Source organism: Rhineura floridana, chromosome 5 (genome assembly GCF_030035675.1).
Source record: "Rhineura floridana isolate rRhiFlo1 chromosome 5, rRhiFlo1.hap2, whole genome shotgun sequence".
In the NCBI taxonomy this organism is placed as follows: domain Eukaryota; kingdom Metazoa; phylum Chordata; class Lepidosauria; order Squamata; family Rhineuridae; genus Rhineura; species Rhineura floridana.
The window spans coordinates 133,613,132-133,639,057 of record NC_084484.1 but is presented as its reverse complement, the minus strand read 5'-3'; the positions used below and the strand labels follow the sequence as shown (position 1 = coordinate 133,639,057).

The 25,926-nt window shown below is 41.9% G+C and overlaps 1 protein-coding gene across 2 annotated transcripts in view; it reads right to left on the bottom strand.

Annotated features, from left to right (window-relative positions):
• Nucleotides 1–8,976, bottom strand: part of HJURP (Holliday junction recognition protein) — a 37,146-nt gene extending 28,170 nt beyond the window's left edge. The window contains exons 1-2 of one of the 2 annotated variants that reach the window (XM_061628106.1): nucleotides 8,537–8,976; nucleotides 5,402–5,468 (exon numbers count right to left, since the gene is read on the bottom strand). In XM_061628106.1, the coding sequence (XP_061484090.1) occupies nucleotides 5,402–5,468; nucleotides 8,537–8,647 (178 nt within the window). In that variant the 5' untranslated portion in view covers nucleotides 8,648–8,976. The remainder of the gene's footprint in view (nucleotides 1–5,401; nucleotides 5,469–8,536) is intronic. The other variant, XM_061628105.1, reaches the window with a different exon arrangement.
• Between the last annotated feature and the right edge of the window lie 16,950 nt (nucleotides 8,977–25,926).

Here is a 25,926-nt window from a genome sequence, read left to right as displayed (position 1 = left end):
GGGGCCAACAAACTGAAACTGAATCCTGAAAAGACAGAGGTGTTACTGTTCCAAGTTCTCGAGTCCAGGAGATGGAAAGATTGCCTGTTCTGCATGAGGTTGCACTTCTCTGGGAGGAGCGCTTGGGGATACTTCTCAATCCAACATTGTCACTAGAGGCTTGGGTAGTCTAAGTGACTAGGAGTGACTATTTTCAGCTCTAGCTGGTTTGCCAGCTACAGCCCCTTTTGGACAGAGATGACTTGGCCACAGTACTCCATGCTTTGGTAACTTCCAGATTAAATTATTGCAATGCGCTCTATTGCAATGCCCTTGAAGATGACTGGGAAAATTCGACTGGTTCAAAATGCAGCAGCCAGATTACTGGCTGGGGTTGCTTTTAGAACTCGTATAATCCCTGTTCTAAAACAGTTGTATTGGTTGCCAGTTCGTTTCAGGGTCCAATTCAAGGTGCTTACACTAGTGTTTAAAGCCTTAAACAATTTAGGCCCCAAATATCTCAGAGACTGTCTCCTTCCCTACAGACTCTTTTGGGTGTTAAGATCTTGAATACTGTATTTTAAATTTTTGTAACATGCCCTGGGACCTAATAGTGAAGGGTGGGCAATAAATAAATAAATGTAAACAAAATAATATATATATAGAGGTATATCTGTACAGCAAGGCCAATCCTAAAAAAACCCCAAGATTTAATTAAACAAGTAATGATCTAGTTCAGCCTTTCCCAACCTTTGGGTCCCCAGATATTGTATAACTCCCATCAGCTCTAGTCAGGATGGCCAATGGTCAGGAATTATGGGAACTGTAGTCCAGCAAATATCTGGGGGCCCAAAGGTTGGGAAGGGCTCATCTAGTCTCATAGTTTGATTATAAATATTCCAATAATTAAGAACTTATTGGAGAACATAATTTAGATGTTCTGAATATTTTTAAATGATTTAAATATGTTTTTATCTTATTTTTAATTGTTTTACTTTTTGGTGTTTGGAGTCCTGGGCTCCTTTGGGAGGAAGGGTGGGATCAATATTATTATCAATAGTAAAAACTCCTCCTCCTCCTCCTCAGTGGTTGAACGCTTCAGTTTCTTTGAATTTCCTTTGCACCAGAGGAACAATGGTTCTTAATGAGTGTCCTATGTCCTAAAAGATTAACATGTTCCTCCACTGGCTTTGCCATTTCTGATGTCAGATTTAGTTCAATTTATCCCTTTTTTGAGAGAGTGGACTATTTGTCCTATGTAAAATGCAGAATGATATTGCTGACAGATTATAGCATCTAGTACATTAGAAGATGAACAGGTAAATGAATCCCTGATGTTGTGGATGACATTATTAGGCCCTGCAATAGTGTTGCAGGACTAGATGTGTGGACACAGATGGCATCTAGGTCTGTTATTCTGCAAATGACCATGAAGAAGATAATCCACCCCTGCCTAACCATGTATTTCTGAGTAAGTACATTGATTACTGTCTCATATGACACTCACTTGGAAGAAAGCAACATAGTAAATCAGGAGCACCACTGGAGTGGGGATTAAGCTTGATCCCTGACACTGGTGAAACCTATAATTGAGAATTAAGTATTTTCCTGTTTGCATAGCACTAACCAGCCAATCTAGAGCATGACAGAACGTTCAACCATGGCTCTTATTATGATAGGGGAAGTTGTGCATGGAGGAAGGGCTGTATGCTGACAGGATCACTAGGTACAATGTTGGTCTGCAATGTGCCTTTGTTTTGTGCAGTGATCTCTGAAAGTGGAAGTAACTGCAACAGTTTCTTGAAATGCAGTGTTTCACTTTCCCTTCTGTCAGAGAATGGCAGCCATTCAGTTATATAGGCAACATAAAGGAATGCACTTGGTATCACCATTGAAGCAAGAGCTAAACCTGATTCCTGCCACAATGACCAAACATAAAGTCTGCTCCTGCCTTCATAAATTCACTCAGATATCTGTTTCTTGGCCACCTGAAAGTGTGACAGAAACTTGGGAACAATCATTTAGATAGAGCTTTTTGGTGGAATAAAAGCAAATGCCAATCTGCAAACAATTTTTCCTTCTACAAGACTGGCACATTTTCCTGCTCATTCACCACAGCTGCAAGGGGATTTGTGATCACTTCTTTCTTATAGTAAGCAAGCAGAAGTGGCCCAAAGATTTTTTTTAATCTTCTACTGCTGGACTAGACAGGACCAATGGCTTCCTCCCTTTCAGCTGCAGAAAGCCAAACATGGCTTTAAGACCATTCTAGGTGCAACAAATTCAGTCTAATAATTCACTGAATGAGGCTAGTTCTCTGTCTAATAAACCATAATATTAGACTGGGAACAAGCCTTGTGCCCACATATTTTGCTCCAACTCGTCCCATTCCCTTGTGCTCCACAATTAAAAACTTCTGAGGTTTGTTAAATCAGTTCCCTATTAGAGCCGAGCTAGAAAATTGTGGTTTGATCTTGGACTTCAAACCAGATAGCATCAGATGCTGGTTTCAAATCTGAACAAACCTTACTGGCACCACAATAAATGGCTTAGGGTCCTCAGAGCTCAAATGAGCTTTGTGTTGATGGGAAGGACTGCACTGAATTCTGAGTTATCAGAGCTTGGCTCAGCTGTGATCAGCCAGAGGCATGAGCACTTTCCCTTACCTCTTCATCATCATGATGAAATATTAAAATGAAATTAGAAGAAAAAGAATCTTATGCCTTCTAGCAGTAGCTCCAACATGGCCCATGACAGAAGCAGGGCAAAACCTCTTTTTTCTTCCCCTAGAATAACGTGGTTTATAGGAAAAACATAGCACAGAAAATGTAATCCATTACTCTATAGAATTCCTAGCTTCATGATGACTTAAAAAAAGGTAAAGGTGTCCCCGCACTAATAGTGCAAGTCGTTTCCGACTCTTTGGGTGACATCTTGCGACATTTACTAGGCAGACCGTATATATGAGGTGGGATTGCCAGTTCCTTCCCCGGCCTTTCTTTACCCCCCAGCATATGCCGGCTACTCATTTTACTGACCACAGATGGATGGAAGGCTGAGTGGACCTCGACTCCTTTTACCGGAGATTCGACTTCCTCCTTCCGTTGGAATCGAACTCCGGCCGTGAGCAGAGCTTCGGCTGCATTACCGCCGCTTACCACTCTGCGCCACGGAGGGTGATGACTTACATGTACATTAAAATCGATCTGCCAAAGACAATGTGTCATAAAAAGGATCTGTAAGAAACAGTTAAGCACTGCACTCTAAATAGTTGTGTCTAGGCTCCTTCTGGGAAGAAGGGTGGGACAGAAGTTTAATTTATTATTATTATTATTAATAATAATAATAACAACAATAGACGTTTTTGCAACACAAGCACATCATAATAGGAAGACTGTCTTTTGGTATTCCTTTCCAATACATCTTGTTTACTACAGTGTATTTTATTTATTATCAGATTTATAAACCACTTCACAACCAAATGTTACTGAAATGGTGTACAATAAGATAAAATACAAAAGATTTACAAATTCAGTAAACTAAAGGCAAAAACATTTCTACAATTATACAGATTATTCCATAAAATGATTGGATCACACTTTAGGGAACAGCTGCTTATCTAATTTCAGTTGGTTACTGATTTCAGAAGGCTGGTGTTGCAACAATAAAAGATGGCCTTCTAGTGCATACTAAGCTCATATCTGGGGCATGTGGCACTCAGTACAGTTCTGAGTGCCACACTGCTGATTTGGTGACTCCACAGTGATAGCTGATGAGCCTCAAGAGGTGTTCAGAACACTGCCTTGTCCTGTTGTGTTGGATGAGTTTAGTAAGGCTCAAGGACATGGACAAGGTGCTTGGTTTGGTCTGGGCAACTGCCTCTGCTCTTGCCCCTTATGGCTGATTAAAACTAGCAGATGGGAAAGTTAGCTGAGCCAGGGAGGTGATTAATGCCTCCTTGTGAGAGGGGGTGGTCTCTTCCTATTTAAAGGAGGCAGTGGTTAGACCACTCCCTAAGAAACCCTCCCTGGACCCAGAAAATTTAAATAATTATTGACCAGTTACCAATCTCCCCTTTGGGGGCAAGGTTCTTGAGTGTGTGGTTGCGGACCAGATCCATTGTCAGCAATATGCTGATGACACACAGCTCTGCTTCTGTTTTACATTTGCAGTGGATGTGCTAAATCGGTGTCTTGCCTCGGTAATGGACTGGATGAGAGCCAATAAACTGAAGCTTAATCCGGACAAGACTAAAACACTGTAGCGGGTGGTTCTCTAGACAGGATGGATGGTTGTAGCCCGCTCTAGATGGGGTTACATTCCCTGAAGGAGCAGGGATGTAGCTTGGGTGTACTCCTGGGTATATTACTGTCGATTGAGGCTCAAGCAGCCACAGTGGTGTGGAGTGCCTTCCACCAGTTACAACTGGTGGCCCTGCTGTGCCCCTATCTAGACAGAGATAGACAACCCAAGTTAGGCTATGTTCTGGTAACCTCTAGGATAGATTACTGCAATGTGTTATATGTGGGGCTTCTTTTGAAGATGGTTCAGAAACTGTAGCCGGTGCAGAATTTGGCAGCCACATATATTCAAATGGGGCAAGTCAGTCCACACATATAACACCAATTCTGGCATGCCTGCACTGGCTACTGATGAGTTTTGGGGCTCAATAGAAAGTGCTGGCTTTGACCTAAAAAGCATTATATGGCTCAGGACCTCAATATCTCAAGGACTGCTTCTCCCCCGTATGAAGCAACCAGGACTCTGCGTACGACACAGAGGTCCTTCTACATGTGCCCCTCCACACAAGGTTCAGAAGGTGGAAACACAAGAATGGGCCTTTTCAATGGTGCCCCCCCCCCAGCTGTGGAATGCGGTCCCCAGGGAGGCACACCTCGCACCTTCCTTATCCATCTTTAGGTGCCAGGCAAAGACCTTCCTCTTTGCTCAGGCCTTTGGCCCTTGATGTATGCTGTCCTAGTTCTTCCTTTTTGTCATTTGATGGGTTTTAAGTTTTTATTGATGATTATGTATGGCTTTTAATGTATTGATGAGTTTAATTGCTTGTGTGTGTTTTTATATATCGCTCTTGTTTTAAACTTGTGTATGTTTTAAATCTGTTGAAAGTCACCTAGAGACTGATATTAGGCACTAACAAATGAAATAAATAATCATCTGCTTATTCACAGTAAACAGTTAACCATACCTTATTGTGACATGCAGACTCTGTTATGTGCAGCCACTGTTACAATAAACCTCAAAGTTCACATTCAGTACTTAATTTAATGCAATTTGATGTATGTTCATCATACTGAATAAATTTCACTATGACACAATGTCCACATTGGTTTCACACATCTATATTTTTTGTTTTCAAATGAAAGGGAAAATAAAATATAGTAACTAATAAAAGCAGTCTTACCTTCAGGTGTATCATAAGTCAATGATTTGATGGAGACCATATCATCATCATCAAAGGGAAAGTTGTACTAGATTTAAAAGAGACACACAATTTTTTACATATGAGCACACTGCTAGAGATTAGAAAAAATTAAGTTTTTTTAAAGATTTATATTACACTATTACAACTCCAGTTAAGCTGCTAGCCCGAGCTGATTTAATCAGAACAAGGGCACAGCCTATTTGCAAGTTACTTCACTCCTGTCTAGTTGACATCTGGTTGACAGGGCCAAATTACATGCAAAATGGCAGATTTATGATTGGACGTCCAACATTTTTGTTTTTACATTAATGCAGCTGCACTGTGGTATTCCCAAATTTGACTGAAGCAAATTTAAATAAGGCTCTCTTGTGTCCCTGCTATTTATCTTCATTGAGACTATAAAGCTCATGTACTAAATTTGTACAATGGTACACAAAAACACTCCCTCCTATATACCATTTTAATCTGTAAGAGTAGAGTAGACAAGAAAGCAGGCAGAGAGAATATATAAGGCAGGGAAATTTCCAAGTAAAAGAAATAATTTTGAGTCAGAATTTTTAGATAAGAGATCAGTTGTGCTGAAGTGCTCTGCAGCAAAGTATTACCCCTTGTCAACAGTGAGATTTACTGTGTGCAGGATGGTTAGTACTACAGGCTTAATGTCCAGCATCTGAGACAATAAAGTAGCTACCCGGACATTATGGGATTGTCTGGGGTTTTTTCCAGACATAATTTAGAATGTATGATCCCTAAAAAAAAAACACAACAATTTGTCACAGAAGTATACTTATTTCAGTGGACAACCTTTGTGGATCTAGTTGCAAAACTGTGCTTTGTACACTAACAGCCATCTCCCTATTGCGCCACCTTGCTAAAAGTACCACTGTGCATTAATGCTCCAACTATATGCACTGGCTTCCTACAAACTTTTGGGTGTCATTTCCAGACTGCCTTCTACTGTGTGGCATTAGTTAACACACCAGTCCGGGCCACTCTGCTTTTTCCCACTAGCGCACAGGTACAACAAACGATGATACCTGGCTCAGTGTTATATTATGGTTTGTTTCATTCAAATAAACCACAATCAGTAAATCAAAACTTGGCTGCAGATTGTGGCTTTTTTCACTCCAAACAAAGCATAATCCCCCACGATCCATTAAGCCAGGGATCGTGCCTTGTTTCTCCTACACACTAGTGCGGGGGTGGGAGCAAAATAACCATTAACTGTTGTTTATGTGCAAACAAGACCTATATGTTTTGATGATCAGCAGTGGGTAGCTTCTTTGGCTGTCACTCACAGCTTGGGTTAAGAGGTTTGCCAAAGTCCAGGCAATTTCCAAAAGCAACTCAAGGCACTTTTCTTGAAAAAAGAAAAAAGGACTGCACGTTTCTGCAATCAGCTATGGCATTTTCTGTAATGTCTGAAAAGGGAGTTGCATACATGAAAGGTACTCATGGGTGTCTCAGGCAATTGTGGCTCCTGGAAGAACATTTCCATATATGCGTCTCCTCATCAAACTTTTATAGAAAGTCAAGATCATCATGCTATAGAAACAAGAGGGGCTGTTAAATACATAATGCTTTTAAATATATTCTATATATTTACAATGGAATTCTTTCTTACTCTAAAACTAGGCAAGTAAGAAATCAAACTAAACATCTGTCAGATGAAACCCTCTGTTTAGCACACTTTTTCATTCATTCTTAGGTGCTCATTCTTTCAGCTATAAGACCCTGATCAATAAAAAGGTATTTCTCCATCAATTTCTCCATTCTTGGAGCCTGCTTCTGTTCCAATATCTGGCACTCATAGCAGAGCTTGGAAAAGTTACTTTTTGAACTACAACTCCCATCAGCCCAATCCAGTGGCCATGCTGGCTGGGGTTGATGGGAGTTGTAGTTCAAAAATAGTAACTTTTCCAAGCTCTGACTCATAGTGATTTCACAAGCATGTACCTGTGGGCTGGTTACATCAGAATACATAGATATGCAAGCTGACAATTTACAGATAGTAACTGTGGCAAAAGCCACCAGCTTGCATATTAGACTACTAACACAACCAGATTCTAATAAATACTAGTAACAGTAATAATTCTAAATTCCTCTCCAAGACAACAAACATGTGGACTGGTGCCATGATTAGTCCTGTAACTTTCACAGATATCCTCTATAAAGTTTTATGGATCACCAACTGTGATGGAACTCTCCCTGTGTCAGTTTACATGTTCACTGACTAGACTATTTGAAAAAGTGATTTCCTCAGCAACAAGGGTTGAGGCATAATAATCCCTCTGTCTTATTCTAATTCTCCCCTTCCCCCCATTTGTACTCCAGACCTATTAATGCCCAATCATTTAAGGCCACGAAAGAGAAAGTAGCAACCATTTATTTATTTATTAACGTTCTCTGCAAATAATTTGTCACCAGTCACCTCAAAACAGAGCAAGAGGTAACCACCTCTTTCCCAACCCAGGAAAGCACTTCTGTACCGTTAACAGCTGCATGACCGGCTGCATTCAGCAAGAACAGCTTCCCTCAGGTAGTCACTTTCTATCCTCCTAATCTACCTCACAGGATTGTTGGGAGGGAAAAAATTATTTATTGCATTTATATACCGCCCCATAGCCGAAGCTCTCTGGGCGGTTTACAGCAATTAAAAACAAATAAAAACGAATATACAAATTTTGAAACACAAAAAAAAATTTAAAAACACAATTAAAAAAATTAAAAACAATTTAAAACACATGCTTTGAGCGTCCTTGGAGAAAAGGCGGGGCATATATGTAAAAAATAAATGAATAGTCGTCAGACATTAAAGTGACAGGAACCCTGAAAGAAAGAAAAAGAAGAGACAAAACCCTAAAAAAAGAAATTTTATTACATTTACTAAAAATTCTCCAGTGACGTTATCTGGTTGATATTTTGAGCGTGGGTCTTTCCAACAAAGCTACGTCAGAGGGGAGGAAAAAGGCCGAGGAGGAGCCCGGCGTCGGAGGTGCCTGCCGGGGCCTTTGCCCTTTGGAAAAGCCCGTGATCCTCGCCCCTCCCGGAGCAGCTCCTTCGGCCCACTAAACCACTCCGAGCCCTTCGCCGCGCAACGCTTGTTGGGCTCACCTTTTCTACAATGCTGCTCATGGCAGAGGCGAAGCGGAGGCTGCTGTGCCTGAAGCGCCGGTCCATGTTGATGCTGCTGTCGCCGTCTTTTCCTCTTCCTCGGGGGTTCATGGGGGCAGCGCCCGTTTCCTCTCTCACTCCCCCACCTTCATCTTCTTGCTCCCCCCATCTCGTATGTCTTCTTGATCCGCTCTGTGCACCCCCGCCTGAGAACAGGCATTGGGTGCTTCCAATCACTCCGAAAGAGACAGAAAAGGACCTCCCACGTCCGCCCCCCAGTTCAAATTCACCGCCGCACCAGTCCCGCAAGAGCGTGTTTCGAGTCCTGTAATTGGATAGGATGCTTCTCCCGTCGTTTTATGAAAATCGTCCAATCAGAGAGCGGAACAGAATAGTTCTGTTTCATTGGCTGGCATCCGTAAGGACCGGTTCCCGTCTTTCTAACTCTCTCAAAACCCTAAGCTGTCCCTGAGCTGGCTTTCTATTGAGCTCATAAATCGAGGACAAAGGAGAGGTTAGGGTACGGTACGAATCCGGAAAGCAGCGGAAACCGCGTGAGAATGGCTATTGGACGGCTGATCGAGGTGCTCTCGCATTACCACGCCTCCAAAGAGACGCTGGGGAGCTGTAGAACATATGGCGAGGGAAAAAGAGAGGAGACGGTTCATTATTCAGCTTTCCTTAGGTGAGGGTATATAGAGTAAGAGGAGAAAGGCATGTTGTTGGTTTTTGAGGGAGAAATAAGGAAGCAATAATCGAGTAGTAGCTTACTTTTGCCAGTTTGAAGTTAGTTATTCATGTGGACTGTACATAAAGATCAAAGGGTCTTGTGGCAGTAATTAACACATTTATTGTGGCATATGCTTTTCTGGACTAGAATCCACTTTATCTGCCCTAGACAGTTCTCTACACGTGGAGGTAGGGGGGGATATCAACAGGAAACTCAAATGTTAATGAAATGCAAAAAGCATTGACTGCGGCTATTCAATTAAAGGTTATTTATACGCAAAATAAACACAGTAACAGTTCCCAATAGCAGTAATTTGTGATAACACCGGCACCCTGACATTGCTGTATTGATTAATATTTTCAGTGTGGCAGATCTTTTAGTCTTTTGGATGCTACAAGACTTGGTTTTGCTGTAATGAACTAACGGGTCCTCCTCTGGAAGTTAAATAACATGGGAATATATATAATTGATTACATTTGTATACCGCCCCATAGCTGAAGCTCTCTGGGAGGTTTACAACTATTTAAACATAAGAACAAATATACAAGTTTAAAAGCACGTACTTAAAAACCATTTAAAACACATGCTAAAATGCCTGAGAGAAGAGGAAAGTTCTTGACCTGGTGCCCAAAAGATAACAGTGTTGGTGCCAGGCACACCTCGTCAGACAGATCATTCCATAATTTGGGGGCCACCACTGAAAAGGCCCTCTCCCTTGTTGTCAGACTCCCAGCTTCCCTCGGAGGAGGCACCCGGAGGAGGGCCTTGGATGTTGAGTGTAGTGTACCGGTGGGTTCGTGTCAGGAGAGGCGTTCCAACAGGTATTACGGTAGTAAGCCGTGTAAGGCTTTATAGGTTAAAACCAGCACCTTGAATTGAGCTCAGAAACATACAGGCAGCCAATACAAGTGGGCCAGAATCAGTTTTATATGTTACCAATCTGGCTGCTGCATTTTGCACAAGCTGAAGTTTCCAAACCGTCTTCAAAGGTAGCCCCCCCAGAGCACATTGCAGTAATCTAACTTGGAGGTTACCAGAGCATGGACAACTGAAGCCAGGTTATCCCTGTCCAGATAGGGGCATAGCTGAGCCACCAACCAAAGTTGGTAGAAGGTACTCTGTGTCACCGAGGCTACCTGAGCCTCAAGTGACAGAGATGATTCTAGGAGAACCTGCTCCTTCAGAGGGACTGCAACCCCATCCAGGACAGGTTGGACATCCACCATCCGATCAGAAGAACTACTCACTAGCAGCATCTCAGTCTTGTCTGGATTGAGCCTCAGTTTATTAGCCCTCATCCAGTCCATTGTCGCAGCCAGACATTGGTTCAGCACATTGTCAGCCTCAACTGAAGAAGATGAAAAGGAAAAATAGAGCTGCATGTCATCAGCATACTGATGGCAATGCACTCCAAAACTCCGGATGACTGCACCCAAAAGTTTCATGTAGATTGAACAGCATGGAGGACAGAACTGACCCCTTTGGAACCCCATACTGGAGAGTCCACAGGGCCAAGCAATGTTCCCCAAGCACCACCTTCTGGAGCCAACCCGCCAAGTAGGAGCGGAGCCATTGCCATGCAGTCGCTCCCACTCCCAACTCAACCAGTCTTCCCAGAAGGATACCATGGTTGATGGTATCGAAAGCTGCTGAGAGATCAAGGAGAATCAACAGAGTCACACTCCCCCTGTCTCTCCCGACAGAGGGCATCATACAGGGTGACCAAGGCTATTTCCGTGCCAATATATTGTGCTCCAAAATATATTCTCAGTAAGGATAGCCTCCAGTCACAAAAACAATGCATTATACTTCCCTTCACTAGCTTGATCACACATGCATTCGTAAGCCATGCCTCAGCACCATTCATTTCAGATGGATGGACTCTTCTGCTAGCAGAGTGAACAGGTGTGCTCTGCTGTTGACTGGTCAGGGCTGCAACTTGCAGAGGAAATGTTTAGTACTACTTTGACATTTTTAATCAATGTTTGGAAAGTTCATAAAAAAAAAACCAGTTCCAAGTTCATCCTGTTCTAGTTTGTCCTTTTACAAAAGGAACTACTTCAATTGAAGCCCTTTTTTTCTCCACACCATACCAACCTACCCACCAGCTGATGTGACTGGTGAGGGCGGGCATTTGAAGGTGTGCTCTCATCCATCAATTAGCTGATGGGTAGATCAGAGAGTGCAGAGGTCTGAAATGCAGAAGGGGGTGTTTGAAGGCACCCTCCCATCTGCTCTTCAGCTGATGAGCCAATGGGAGCATGTCTTCAATCTCTTCTATCCGCATAGATTTGAAGGAGAAGTGCCTTTTTTGTCAGTTCAATTTCCATCAGCGTCATGTAGTTTAAAATACCATTTCAATTTTTGTTCCATTTTTCCTTGTATAACCAGATTTATTGCAGCTACAAACTCCAAGAAGTCAATAAACCCATCAGATAAGGAAAGAAAGAAGGTTGTGACATGTAGTGTCTTTAATTGATCCTGACAATAATATTAATAAGCGAACCATCTGCTGTAAAAAGAATGTAAGCTTATTTGGAAAGCATCTTATACTGAAATTTCCCTGAGGGCGGTGACTATATCAACGCATATACAAGCAGTACAGAAGAGCCGTAAGGGCTGGATGAGGGCCAATAAACTGAGCCTGAATCCTAGCAAGACGGAGGCGCTGTGGGTTTGTGGTTCCCGAGTTCGGATAATTGGTCAGTAGCCTGCTTTGGACGGGTTGTACTCCCTCTGAAAGAGCAGGTCCGTAGCCTGGGGGTGCTCCTGGATCCATCTTTGTCGCTAGAGGCCCAGGTGACCTCAGTGGCTAGGAGTGCCTTTTACCAGCTTCGGCTGGTGAGACAGCTGCAGCCGTTTCTGGACCGGGATAGCCTGACCACTGTTGTCCACGCACTGGTAACCTCCAGGCTGGATTACTGTAATGCCCTCTATGTGGGGCTGCCCTTGAGGTTGGTCCGGAAGCTGCAGCTAGTGCAAAATGCAGTGGCAAGACTACTCACTGGGGCAGGGTATTGCCAACATGTCACCCCGCTGCTGAAAGAATTGCACTGGCTGTCCATTTGCTACAGGGCCAAGTTCAAGGTTCTAGTTTTGGTGTACAAAGCCCTATACAGCTTGGGACCAGGATACCTGAAAGACCGTCTTACCCCTTATATACCCAGTCGATCACTGCGCTCTGCAGGTGAGGGCCTCCTGCAGATACCATCTTATCAAGAGGTTCGGTCTGCACAATATAGGAAACTGACCTTTAGTGTGATGGTACCTACCCTGTGGAATTCCCTCCCTTTGAATATTAGGCAGGCGCCATCTCTGCTATCTTTTTGGCGCATTTTGAAGACTTTCCTCTTTCAATGAGCCGTTTGAGACCTATCCCAGTCTGCATCTGTGTCAGAATTGTTTAATATGTTTTTAATAATTTTTTAACCCTTTTTTAAAGTTGTTTTTTTTAAATATGTTTTTAATGCCGTTTTGTTAATGTATTTTAAGATCTGTTTTTATGATGTTTTAAAGTGTTTTAGTGCTTTGTTTGCCGCCCTGGGCTCCTGCTGGGAGGAAGGGCGGGGTACAAAATAAATAAATAAATAAATGTGCTAATGTTTTCCACCCCAAAGATTATCTCCCATATAAACTATTCTGGGGGACTTCATATACAATTGGTTTTGCACAAAACAAATGTACATCTGTTACACTTTTACTGTAAGGAATTCAGGTATCTAGCAGTTCTGCAGGGATATTGCATTTTCTAAGCAACCATACAGCAATATTTGTCCCCAAAAAATAGAATTCTTCCTCAACAAAACACAAACTTTGCTATTGCCATTGCACTGTCAAATGTGGTTGCCAATGACATCAGTAGTGATTAGCAGTGCTATTTCCTGCATCATGCCTGCAATGTGCTTTTTTTTTAAAAAAGTTCTGTTTTATGTAATTGTATTTTTAATTGATAAAGGCAGAGTTCTCCTTCTCTGTACTACTGCTTCAGTTCATCCAGCATGAAAGGACATCAGGAGCCCAATTGCTATTATTGTGAAGCAGAATTGTCCAGAGCACTGTCTATTCCACCTGTACTCCAGTTTTGTTTATGGCAGCCTGAAGACGTGGACAAGCTGCTTGAAGATGAGGAGCCAACTACCTACCTCCTTGACCCCTGCCCATTTTGGCTTGTTAGAGCTAGCCATAGGAGGTTGACTGGGTGGATCCAGGGAGTGATTTATGCTTCACTGGAGCAGGAGGGGGAAGTATCATCTGCCTTGAAGAGGTGGTAGTGCTTCCCCTCTTTAAGAGGATCTCCCTGGACCCAGAAGTGTTAACTACTGGCCAGTGGCGAATAACTCCTTTGGGGCAAGGTGCTTGAGAGGGGTGGTCGTCTAATTTCAGGCATGCTTGGAGGAAACTGATTACTTTGATCCATTCCAGTCTGGCACTTAAACCACCTTGGTAGCCCCAGTTGATGATATTTGTTGGAAGAGAGATGGGGAGAGTGAGACCCTGCTTGTTCTTTATCTCTTTGTGTCTTTTGATACTGTTGACCATACTATCCTTCTGGAGGTGTGGGTTAGGGGGCACTATACTTCAGTGGTTCTGCTACTATCACCAGAGCTGTTTCCAGAAAGTACTTATGGGAGGCCATTGTTGGCATCATGGGAGCTTTCTTGTGGTGTTCCACAGGATTCCATCTGGTCCCTCATTTAACATCCATAGAATGCCCATATTGTCAAAATCAGCTTATTTATTTGCATTGTAGTATTGTTTTGACATGAATTGGCATTAGATTTACTGTAATGATGTACTGATATGTGTTCTTTGCTCTTGTGAGCTGCTTTGGGCATGTTTATGTGGAAAAGCAGCATACAGATTGAAATTATTATTATTAATGATAATGATGAAGCTGCTGGGAGCTGTCATCAGGAGATGTGGACTGAGGTATCAATATGCAGATTACACACAGCTCTATGTCTCTGTTCATCTGACTCAGGAGAGATGGCTGAGGGGTTAAGCCTGTGCTTGGAGGTGGTGATAGGCTGGCTGTGGGCCAATAAACTGAAGCTGAATCCTGAAAAGACAGAGATATTATGTGTCCCATGTTCTGGAGTCCAGAAGGTGGGGAGACACTGTTTTTCTCTTGTGTAAGTCTTCTCTCTCACATCTATTTTGTGTGGACTCATGTTTTGAAGCAGTGTGTTAAACAAAGATAAAATGTAGATGGGGCCAGCAGACCATACCATCTTTTGATTCTGTCCCAAGGTTGCCCATAATGGAATATGGTCGTTGGGCTGAAAAACATTCCCCACCCCTGTCATATAAGAGATCAAAAGAGGAAAGGTCAAAGTAAATTTGCATTTTTAACATGGTTTGATGTGAGTTTGGAGAGTATTGGTATATCAATATCTTAACTCCAAGAATTGATCCTTGTACTTGTCAGTGCATTGGACCATGGGGAGCCTTAGAGCTGGAGGCACAGTGGATGTGGCTTTGGGGTCTGAGGGGGTACTCCCACATCTGGACAGTCAGTAAAGCCACTTTATATGCAGCCTTGAGCCACACGGGCATAGTCACAAATGATTGGACCTGAAATCATTTTTTCAATTTAAAAAATCTTGTATGTCTTTGGGATCTAGAAATTCGGGATCTAGAAATTTAAAAAGGTAAAGTAAAGGTGTCCCCGCACTTGTAGTGCGAGTTGTTTCCGTCTCTTAGGGTGACGTCTTGCGACGTTTCCTAGGCAGACCGTATATATGGGGTAGGATTGCCAGTTCCTTCCCCAGCCTTTCTTTACCCCCCAGCATATGCCGGGTACTCATTTTACCGACCACAGATGGATGGAAGGCTGAGTGGACCTCGACCCCTTTTACCAGAGATGTGACTTCCTCCTTCTGTTGGAATCGAACTCTGGCTGTGAGCAGAGCTTCAGCTGTGTTACCGCCGCTTACCACTCTGCGCCACGGAGGGCCTAGAAATTTACATATGCACATTCTCCCTGCTGTTGACTCTCAGACACAACAAGCTCAAACTTGCTTACTAGTTGACCACTATGGTCAACAATGGTATTCTATACTACCTTCAATACTCTGAAAAATCAAGTTCTGTTGCTGAGAAAGAATATTAACCTATTACAGTCTCAGTGAGTTTAAGCACAAGCCTGGAGGTCCCCCAACCTTCATGGGCAGATTTTGTGGGTGTGCAGGTGGATGTGGGGAGGGGAGAGGAGAGAAAGAAGAAGCTTCATTGCACAAGTGGACACCCACTTACGCTATGTTGGATCTCACCCATTTTATATGGGCTTCCAGTCCTTCACTACCTATTTCTTTTCAATCTGATAAATTTAGTTTTGGACAAAGTCATTGAAACAAATTGATTCTCTAGAATTTCACAATTACATATTCAAGTTCCAATTATATATTTTTAATACAGTAATATGTAAAAATGGTCCTTACAAAAGCACACTTGATTTCATATGAGGTTCAGCCAGATTCATTAAAGACATTGTCAGTGATTTTTAGCTATTTATATAACTATACTAAATAAGTATATATAATTTTTAATTATATTTAAGGACAGGGGGGTGAACTACACTGGACCAGAAAACAAAGAGAAAACATACCCTTCAGAGCAGAAGAGATGAATGCACCAAGTGGCAAACAACTGTTGGAAACAGATAATCAAACGGTATTAGACTTGTACAGTAACATGACATCAAATGGAATCAAAACATCCTATTTAAAACACTCAAAAGTAACAAACTGAAAAACAGGTGGATAATCACAGAAACATTAGAAACATAAAATCCAGTCATTCCAAGTGCAATAATTTCAAATGTAATTTATGCCTGTCCATAGAGATCTTAATCATGTAACAAACATCACAAGTCTTATACCATATACAATTTTTCTCAACCTCAAACTATGATTTGAAACCATGGTTGAAAGTCTAAGGCAATCCCAGTTAGAATTAATCATAGTTTGCCTGATTCAGATGTGACAGCAAACTATGGTTATTGCAAACAGAGAAAGGAGGGGGGAAATCTGTGCAGACAAGTGTGCAGGGCCTGCAGCATATTCCTGAGTTCCAACTCTTACATTTGATTCAATGTTATCTGTTGTTGAGAGAATTCCTACAGTTGCATAAAGGTAACCCTTCAGTGCACTGAGACTTCTCCTGGGGCTTGCATCCTAGGCTCAATGGGACATTTTGTCACAGCAGAACCATCAATCACTACAGAATTCTGTCAGAAATTCCAGATTCGGCTTTCTGACCACTACATGGCAATGACATGAACATGCTAGAAATCCTTCTCAGAATTTCATCAGGTGTTGCCCATAGACTTTCAAGTTTATCTTTACATCCTTGAGGGCTATAAACTTGAGGGATGATCCAGTCCAGCACAGGATATACTGGAGGGGGCTGGGCAATATAGGGAGTGCGTGGAGGTCTATGGTAGAGAATTCTGCATGCAGGGAGAGGGAATTACAAAGCAAAGGACTGGATCATTCCCTTACTTTTCTAGTTTCTCAGGCCATGATGGCTATGCTGCACCTCCATGGTCAGAGGCAGTATGCTTCTGAATACCAGCTGTTGGAAACTTCAGGAGGGGAGAGTGCTCTTGTGCTTATGTCCTGCTTGTGGGCTTCCCACAGGCATCTGGTTGGCCACTGTGAGAACAGGATGAGAACAGGGTCATTGGCCTGATCCAGCAGGTGCTTCTTATGATGCTGAAGTATTTTCACCTGGAGCCAAATTCTACTGTTGTGCAGTATGACTGTTGTATCATGGAATATGTCCAGTCTTGGGACTGGGTGATTACAGAGATAGAGATAGATTAGTGTCAGAAAGCTGCAGCTTACCACTTCCACCTTCTAGTACACATTCTGTGACCATTAACTGGATTTCTGTAGAAAGAAAGAAAGCTCTGTAAAATGGCTGTAAAAATGGGATAGAATGCTGCAGTCACAGTACTCCAAAGCTCACCATCCTTGCTCACAGCCTTCAGAGATAGTTGTGCCATCAAAAACAAATTGGGACATGTGAGGCATTAAGGACATTGTGCAAGGGTTAGGTAATAAGCACTGGAAGTTTAACAAGACTATTATTATTTGATATTTAGAACAGTGTTGATAATCCCCAGAATTCTTTAAGGGGATCCAAAGAGTAATCATTTCAAAGATCCCCCTTTTTTAAAAAAAAGTAATCTTAAAATGTTCATATTGTAATGGTGAAATCCAGAAACGCAAGCTTTTCTTTATAAACCAATCTGAGTCCATGATATTTATAGTCAGATCACATTGTGACTGTTACAAAATGTGCACAGGGATTTTCCTTTGTTTCAAACAGCTGTTCTGTTCACCACATGGGCAAATGCATCTGAGGGCCAAACCAGACATGATACACAGGAGATCCCAGTTAGGCTATTCTCTGGTTTGTTTTATAAATTAATAGCCCTCTAGGACTGCTTTGAAAGTTAGGGTGTGTTTTTGTGGGAGAAGGTGTTCTCATGATTCTGGATTATATCCACACTATCAATTTAAAGCAGTATGCCACTTTTAACAGTCAAGGCTTCCCCCAAAGAATTCTGGGAACTATGGTTCATTAAAGGTGTTAAGAGGAGACTCCATTCCCTTCACAGAGTTATAATTCTCAGAGTGATTTAACAGTCAGTCCCTCTTCCTAGGGAACTCTGGAAACTAGCCCTGTGAGGGAAATAGGGGTCTCCTAACAATGCTCAGCACCTTTCACAAACTACCGTTCCCATGATTCTTTGGAGGAAGCTATGAAGGTTAAAGTAGTATCATAATGCTTTAAATTTATAGTGTGGATATGGCCTTGATGTAAATACCCCTCCTCCCACTGCTTTTAATGCTCCGGAAGGGGGGAGGGGGGAAGAGGGCAGGGAAGTCAGGAATAGCATCTCTCTAGTCTCCTGCATTATAAGAGACTGCGTGCACAAAAGACAGTACACATCTGTAAAGTGTCTTAGATACAGCAGTAATTTACTCCTATAGTCACAACAGACAAGAGATGGCTTGACACTACTCTCTGACAACCTATTCTTTTCGTGTGCCATTCCCCCCCCCCCTTTGGTTTTACCGTCCTCTGACTCATTAGTCCCCACTGACCTCTGCTGGCTGTGGTGACCCCACATGATGATGTTGATGATGTCATGACACTTCATGTGATGTGATAATGTCACAGACACCCATAAAACAAATCCACAGCCAGATTAAAAGGCAGAGTGGGCAGATGCTCCCAGGCATTTTAAGCGTTTAATGTTATAATTTTAAATTTTCTACTTTCTTTTGTTGCTGCTTGTGTTCATTGTTTGTAGGCTGATTTTATTGTGATATTTTGTATTTTAACTTTTTTGTACACCGCCCAGAGAGCTACTCGCTATGGGCGGTTTATAAATGAAACAAATAAAATAAATAAATAATGATGCTAAGAGTTGTGAGAGCAAAAGAGAAGGATCAAAAGGACACTGAGAAGAGGTGGCATCCAGGAGACAAAAAGGTTCTAAACTGCAGTGAAACAGTGCAAATTTTCAGAAAGTTAAGATTTTTTTCACTACTCCAAACATCTACATCTGTTGCTATTGTTATATTTCTTACTCACCCTTCACTATAAAACAAGTTTTAAAATATGATGGAATCAAACACAGAATATATTAAGTGCAGCTACCCTAGCATAAACATTGTATTAAATATACTGTATTATATTAGAATTCTGGTCAGTTATCTTGGTAAAAAAACCACAAGATGATGATTTGTCAAATGATGTTCATTATTATAGCATATAATATAATTCATCTAGAGTGAGACGATGAAAAGCTAAGTCACAGATACATAAAGATTATAAACCTGTCCATTCAGTCTGGATATTTCAAACCAAAAGCTTAGATCGCTAAGCCAACCCCTCTGCCTTTTAAAACACTTGTTAAGAAGCCTCAAGATAGTCGAAAAAGGTTAATATCTTGTCTGGCCAAGGGCTGGATTCCAACAGCTTAGAAATAGTAATCCCATTGTTCATAACTAAATGTATCTGAAAAACGAGATATCAGAAGAATGTAAACATTGCATAGAATTGCAATTTCTAGATATGGCAAGACTTTTGCCATCTAGCTTTGTTGCCAAACTGCCAAACTGTTTAAATTATATATAAAAAAGATGGCAAACAGCATTGGACAAATGTACACAAGTACTTAATTAATTTTGTTCATCTATTGTGCTGTGTATGATGTGCTATTTATTGTCAGTGTTTCAAATAGCATTTCAGTGTGCTGAAATGTACATTTGAATGTTATCAAGAACCAAACATACATGTTATATATCAGGAGTGGAGAACTTTTGGCTCTCCAGATACTGTTGAACTACAACTTCCATTAGCCCTAGCAAGCATGGCCAGTGGTACAGGGTGATGGGAGTTGTAGTTCAGCAGTACCTGGTGGGCTGTGAGTTTCCTACACCTGTTATATACCAAAAGATCAATTCAGACCAAAAGAGAAATGCAAGCATATGCAATTTAATTGAAGGGTCTATATTTCCAAAATACACACTCTTATGTTCTTATACTGTGGAATTTGCTCCTAGAAGATACAGTGATAGACACTACCTTGGCTTTAAAATTCATGGAGGATACAAGCTACTCATAGTTACTAACATGATGGCTGTTTTCTGTCTCCACTGTCAGGCGGTATGCCTTTGAATGCCTGTTGATGGGAATAACAAGCAGACACAATCCTGTTGCACTCGTGTCCTGCATATGGGCTTCTCATAGGCATTTGGTTGACCACTATGAGAAGAGGATGCTGGACTAGATAAGCTTTTGGTCTGTTCCAGCAGGGCTCTTACGTTCTTACAAAGGGAGTACAATACACGTATCTGGATGACAACCCTTCCTTTGTCCTTATACTGCTAGGCCTGGTTCAGAAAGGGTACAACTGAAGGTATAGCCAGGCCAGCTAAGGAATCTCATCAGAGCTGGGTTGAAAGATCCCCAATTTTCCTGGAACATGCTTTCTATAGGCTTTCAGTGGTTGTGAATTAGGATTATGATGAGATAGCTATCTTGAAATGAAATGGTTTTACTGCTGTGTTTTATTTATTTTATTTAAATTATGAGTTTTGATGTTTTGTTTTAAATAGGTTTTTTTAAATATTTTGTATTGTGCTTTGCAAAGATATTTATAACTTGAAAGGTGGCTTAGAAGTACCTTAAATAAATAAATATAGTCAGACAGAGGTGAGGTACTGCTTGACCCCACAGATGTTATCAGACTGCAACCTTTGTTGGACACACAGTAAAATGTCTTATACCAGTGCCCAGGGTAGGTTAAAATATCCTGGAGAAATGCTAGCTTGAAGTATTAACAGAAGCTGTAATAATGGACTAGAAGCTGGAAAGGTCAATGACCAATATGAAACTGCCAGTTTAGGAGACAAACAAATTATAAATACGAATAGGATCATTTCTACTAACAGGACCTCAGCAAGGACACTGGTGTAAAGAAGTGGGACAGACTACATTAGAACTAGATGAGCAATTGTACTTGTCTTCAGTAATAAGCACTCATTAATTTGATAGTGAAACAAAGAAGAAATCCACAGCATGTATAAATGCATACGGAATGCAACCAAGCCTTTCCTCGCTATGTAGGGTAGTGGTTCTTAACCTTATTTAGGTTACGGATCCCTTTGAGAATCTGGTGAAAGCTATGGACCCCATAAATCATAAATAAATACAATTTATCTTATTGCATTGGAAATTGATATTTTGTGTGCTCTGTTCACAGACCCCTAAAGCCCATCCATGAAGGGTCCATAGATCACAGATTTAAGAACACCTAATGTAGGGTTTTAAGCAGGAGGTTCCCACATTCCCTTTTCCCTGCCATGAAAATGTTTGGTCCTCTTTGTCTTCAAGCCTACACCAAGGAGGAATGGGAATCCATGGAAGCATAGTTTCAAGGTCCAAAGATACAAGAAGAGTATGCATCTCTGGAAGTGTAGGGTTTGATAACAATCTGTTCCCTGCAAAACTGGAAGCTACAGATTGTGCATGTAAAACTTAGAAATGTGGGTGTATGTGTACAAGTCTGTGTGCAGATAAGATCTTGAACACTTGAAGGTTCGGGCAGTAACAGCAGGGACAACCCCAAACATCTTCCATGTATTCATCTGTGTACAGTTCTGGTTGACTTACTGTGTACAGTTCTGGTCGCCTCATCTCAAAAAGGATATTATAGAGTTGGAAAAGGTTCAGAAGAGGGCAACCAGAATGATCAAGGGAATGGAGCAACTCCCTTACGAGGAAAGGTTGCAGCATTTGGGGCTTTTTAGTTTAGAGAAAAGGTGGGTCAGAGGAGACATGATAGAAGTGTATAAAATTATGCATGGCATTGAGAAAGTGGATAGAGAAAAGTTCTTCTCCCTCTCTCATAATACTAGAACTCGTGGACATTCAAAGAAGCTGAATGTTGGAAGATTCAGGACAGACAAAAGGAAGTACTTCTTCACTCAGCGCATAGTTAAACTATGGAATTTGCTCCCACAAGATGCAGTAATGGCCACCAGCTTGGATGGCTTTAAAAGAAGATTAGACAAATTCATGGAGGACAGGGCTATCAATGGCTACTAGCCATGATGGCTGTGCTGTGCCACCCTAGTCAGAGGGAGCATGCTTCTGAAAACCAGTTGCCGGAAGCCTCAGGAGGGGAGAGTGTTCTTGCACTCAGGTCCTGCTTGCGGGCTTCCCCCAGGCACCTGGTTGGCTACTGTGAGAACAGGATGCTGGACTAGATGCGCCACTGGCCTGATCCAGCAGGCTCTTCTTATGTTCTTATCTGTGCGCAGACCAAATGTCTGCATGTGGTCTGCTGCAGAGTTGTGGTACAGCCCTGAGTCCTGGGCACCCATGCAAATATCCAGCCCACAATCATCATAATACTGGGGCAAAGAGAAAGGAAGATAAGCTCCAAAAGGTACGTTGAGAGCCAGAGGGCAGAGCAGAATGGTCTAGAAAGAGAGGCAGAAGAAGTAGGAAGGAAGGAGCAGTGGTGGTACTGGGGAAAGGAAGCATGTAGTGTATAGTAGCATTCTCCAACCTGGTGCCCTCCAGGTGTTTGGGACTGGCTGGGGCTGATGGAAGATGTAGTCCCAAACACTTGGGGGACACCACCTTGGCAACGGCTGGTCTGTAGCGAGCATGCACATTTAAAAAGGAAGACTGAAAAATGGGACTTTGAAAACAAAAGCATATTCAAAATGGAAGTAATGGAAACTTGTGATATAGCACAGATATGGCTAACCCATGGTCTGCAGATCTGTGCCCCCAACATTTTCATGTGTTCCTCAAGTCCCCCAATTTTTTTTTGTTAATTTTAGGTTTGGGAGGTAGGAATTGGCTCTTTCAGCAGAACAGGTCAGATTATGTATCCATCTAGCCCAGTGTTTTCTCCTCTAACTGGCAGTAGTCTCAGGCAGGGATCTGGGAAAGGCCATGGCTCAGTGGCATAGCATCTGAGAAGGTTCCAGGTTCAGTCCCCAGCATCTCCAGGTAGGGCTAGGAGAGAACCCTGCCTGAAACCCTCGAGAGCCACTGCAAGTCAGTGTAGGCAATACTGAGCTAGATGGACCAGTGATCTTGGCTTCGTATAAGGCAGTTCCAGTGTATACCATTACCGGATCCTTTTAGTTGGACATGCAATAGATTCCCTCTGCATTTACTTATTTATTATTAAATTTATATCCCACCCTTCCTCCCAGAAGCCCAAGGCAGCAAACAAAAACACTAAAAGCACTTTAAAGCATCTTAAAAAACAAAACATCTTAAAAAACATATTAAAACAAAACATGTTAAAAACATCTTTTAAAATGCAACTTTAAAAACATCCTAAAAAGCAATTCCAGCACAGATGCAGACTGGGACAAGATCTCTACTTAAAAGGCTTGTTGAAAGAGGAAGGTCTTCAGTAGGTACCAAAAAGATAACAAAGATAGTGCCTGTATAATATTTAAGGTGAAGGAATTCTAAAGTGTCAGTGCCACAGCACTAGAGGTCCATTTCCTATGTTGTATAGAATGGACCTCCTGATAAGATGATACCTGCAGGAAGCCCTCACCTGCAGAGTGCAGTGATCAACTGGGTATATAAGGGGTAAGATGATCTTCCAGGCATCCTGATCCCAAGCTGCATAGGGCTTTGTACACCAAATGCAAAGCGTACTGTATGCCCCACTCTCCCCATATTTGAACATTTTTAGATGTTCAAATGGACTCAGATCAGGATGGAGCCAAGGCAAACAGCATATTGGTGACAGATCCCTCTCCTGATATATGCACATCCATTAGAACAAGTGTAGAGACTTCTATGTGTACAGTTCTATGCATAAGTTCTCTTCACACCCAGCCAGGAGCCCTGGCACAAGGACACTCTGCACATACGAGTGGATGTGTACTGGTCACTGTGAAGCCCTTGTAAATGTTGTAGAGTAATTATGGTAAGTGTCATTTTTGTAGGGTAAATGTGGTAAGTAGAGTGAGTGAGAGGGGGAGTACATGGGTTGGAATGCTGAGTTGTGATTGGCTGACCGTCTGGATGATTGAAGGTATAAATGAGAGAATGACAGTTGGAGAGTGGTTGGTTGTTGGTTCTGGGTTTTGGAGGGGTGGATTTGTGTTTAGGTGGTAGTGAGGCAGGTTTTAGGACTAAGAGATATAAAGAGAAAACTATCATATGTAACCACACGTTTGTTTGTTTGTTTATTGCATTTGTATCCTTGTGTTAATAAATAAATAGTTTTGGTTTAACAACACGCCTGATCCTTGGCTGGGATATTACAGACCAGAAGGGTGGGCAGAGCAAATACCAAAGCTGGGAACAGTATCAATGGTGGCAGCGGTGAAGGGTAACAGCACCAGGTATCCAAAGTAACCCAGGGCTGTAATCTTTAAAGGCAGAAAGATACAGAGGGGTTGTGGCCTGTAAGTGCACCCAGACACTATGTAGCAATCTGTAGCAATCTGTGGAGGAGACTATGACACAGTCTCAGGGCAATATTGCATTACAGAGTGTTAGGTGGCGCCGCCTAGTAGTGGGATCGTGAGAGACCTGTGCTGGGGTCATTGTGAGAGATCCATTACAAGACCAGACCCTGAGTAGGGGTCTGACAGTCATATGAATGGATGTGTGCCTACACATATTCTATGGAACACACATTAGAATTGGGGAAGGAGACTGCTGCTGTAATACCACTGCCCTCCCATGTAGTTTCATCTTAGCCCTCTTGAACATCTGAAGAGGGTTACAGACAAGAAGAGCTTTGATGGTGATGATTTCTCCAGGTATGGAGCAAACATATTGGAAGTGGTGACACTTCTTAAAGGGGAGGGGTGGGATTTAGCAGTGTAATCATTTTACTTGTGTTCTGGTAAGCTTGCATCTGTGTAAGACTGTGTGAATGAGCTTTGATGATGTAATGCTCAGAGGGGCTTCATTTGCAGAAGCTAAGTAATGTTTGTACTATCCTCCAGGTTAAGGCCATGTGGTGCCAATGTGTCCAAGGAGTATATCCAAAAGTTCTCCCTCTTAGTCAATGCTGCTGGATCTGTTGCCATCTCTATAGCTGTTATAGAAAAGTCCAACAGGCTCTGTAACTGCCACCTTGGTAACAGCATTTGTATGTTAGCAGCTGATGAAGGCAGAAGTCGAAATGTTTTGGTAGTACAATAAAAACCTCTGTTTTGTTAATCAATTATGAGTATGTATTTTTAGGTGATTATTGGAACCCTTATAGGGATCTAGAGCAAGCTAAATGGTACTCACCGGTACAGAGTATTTATTTATTTATTAAATTTATATCCAGCCCTTCCTCTCAGAAGGTGCCATGGGCAGCAAACAAAGACACTAAAAACACTCTAAAACATCTTAAAAACAAGACTTTAAAACATATTGAAACAAAACATCTTTAAAAAAACATCTCAAAGGGATGTAAGACTGGGCAGCCGTTTGATTCATTCAGCTTTTGCAGATGATAAGCCTCATCTTGTTAATCCAAAGCAAATTTGAAAAGAAAACACTAGGCCAGGTTTTGCCCTCTCTCCGTGATAGCATGTCACTTCTTAACACATTCATATAGAATTGTTTTGTTTAAGTTAGTGCTCCTTATCCTGCTTCCCTCCAGATGTTTGGGACTACAGCTCCCATCAGCCCAAGTCAAGGGGAACGCTGATTTAAGCACATACACTCAGTGAAGAGAGAGGTAATTTTAGCCCTGGACTTAATGGTCTCTGGGAAGGGCTCTTCAGACTGCCATGTGTGTTACCAGTAATAAAGCACACAGCGTTTTTCTCTCTTCTCCCCTCACCCATTTCACGGCTTACAACTGCTTCTACGGTACTCATATGTTATCGCAAATAACAGTTTGCGAATCCTGGTGTTTTTTTTAAAGAAATAAGTATTACATGTTCAGCTCCTCATTTTAAACTCCCTTAAGCACAACCTCAACTACCGAAGTAAAAAGGTGTTTGCTTCTGCTGCCCTGATGCTAGACACATTTATTTAGGAATAAGCATCATTTTGTTGTAGAAAAAGATAATATATTTTTAAAGAAATGAAATGAGCATCTGTAACCATTTAAACGTCCAGTGTCTTAATGTTGCTTTTTAAA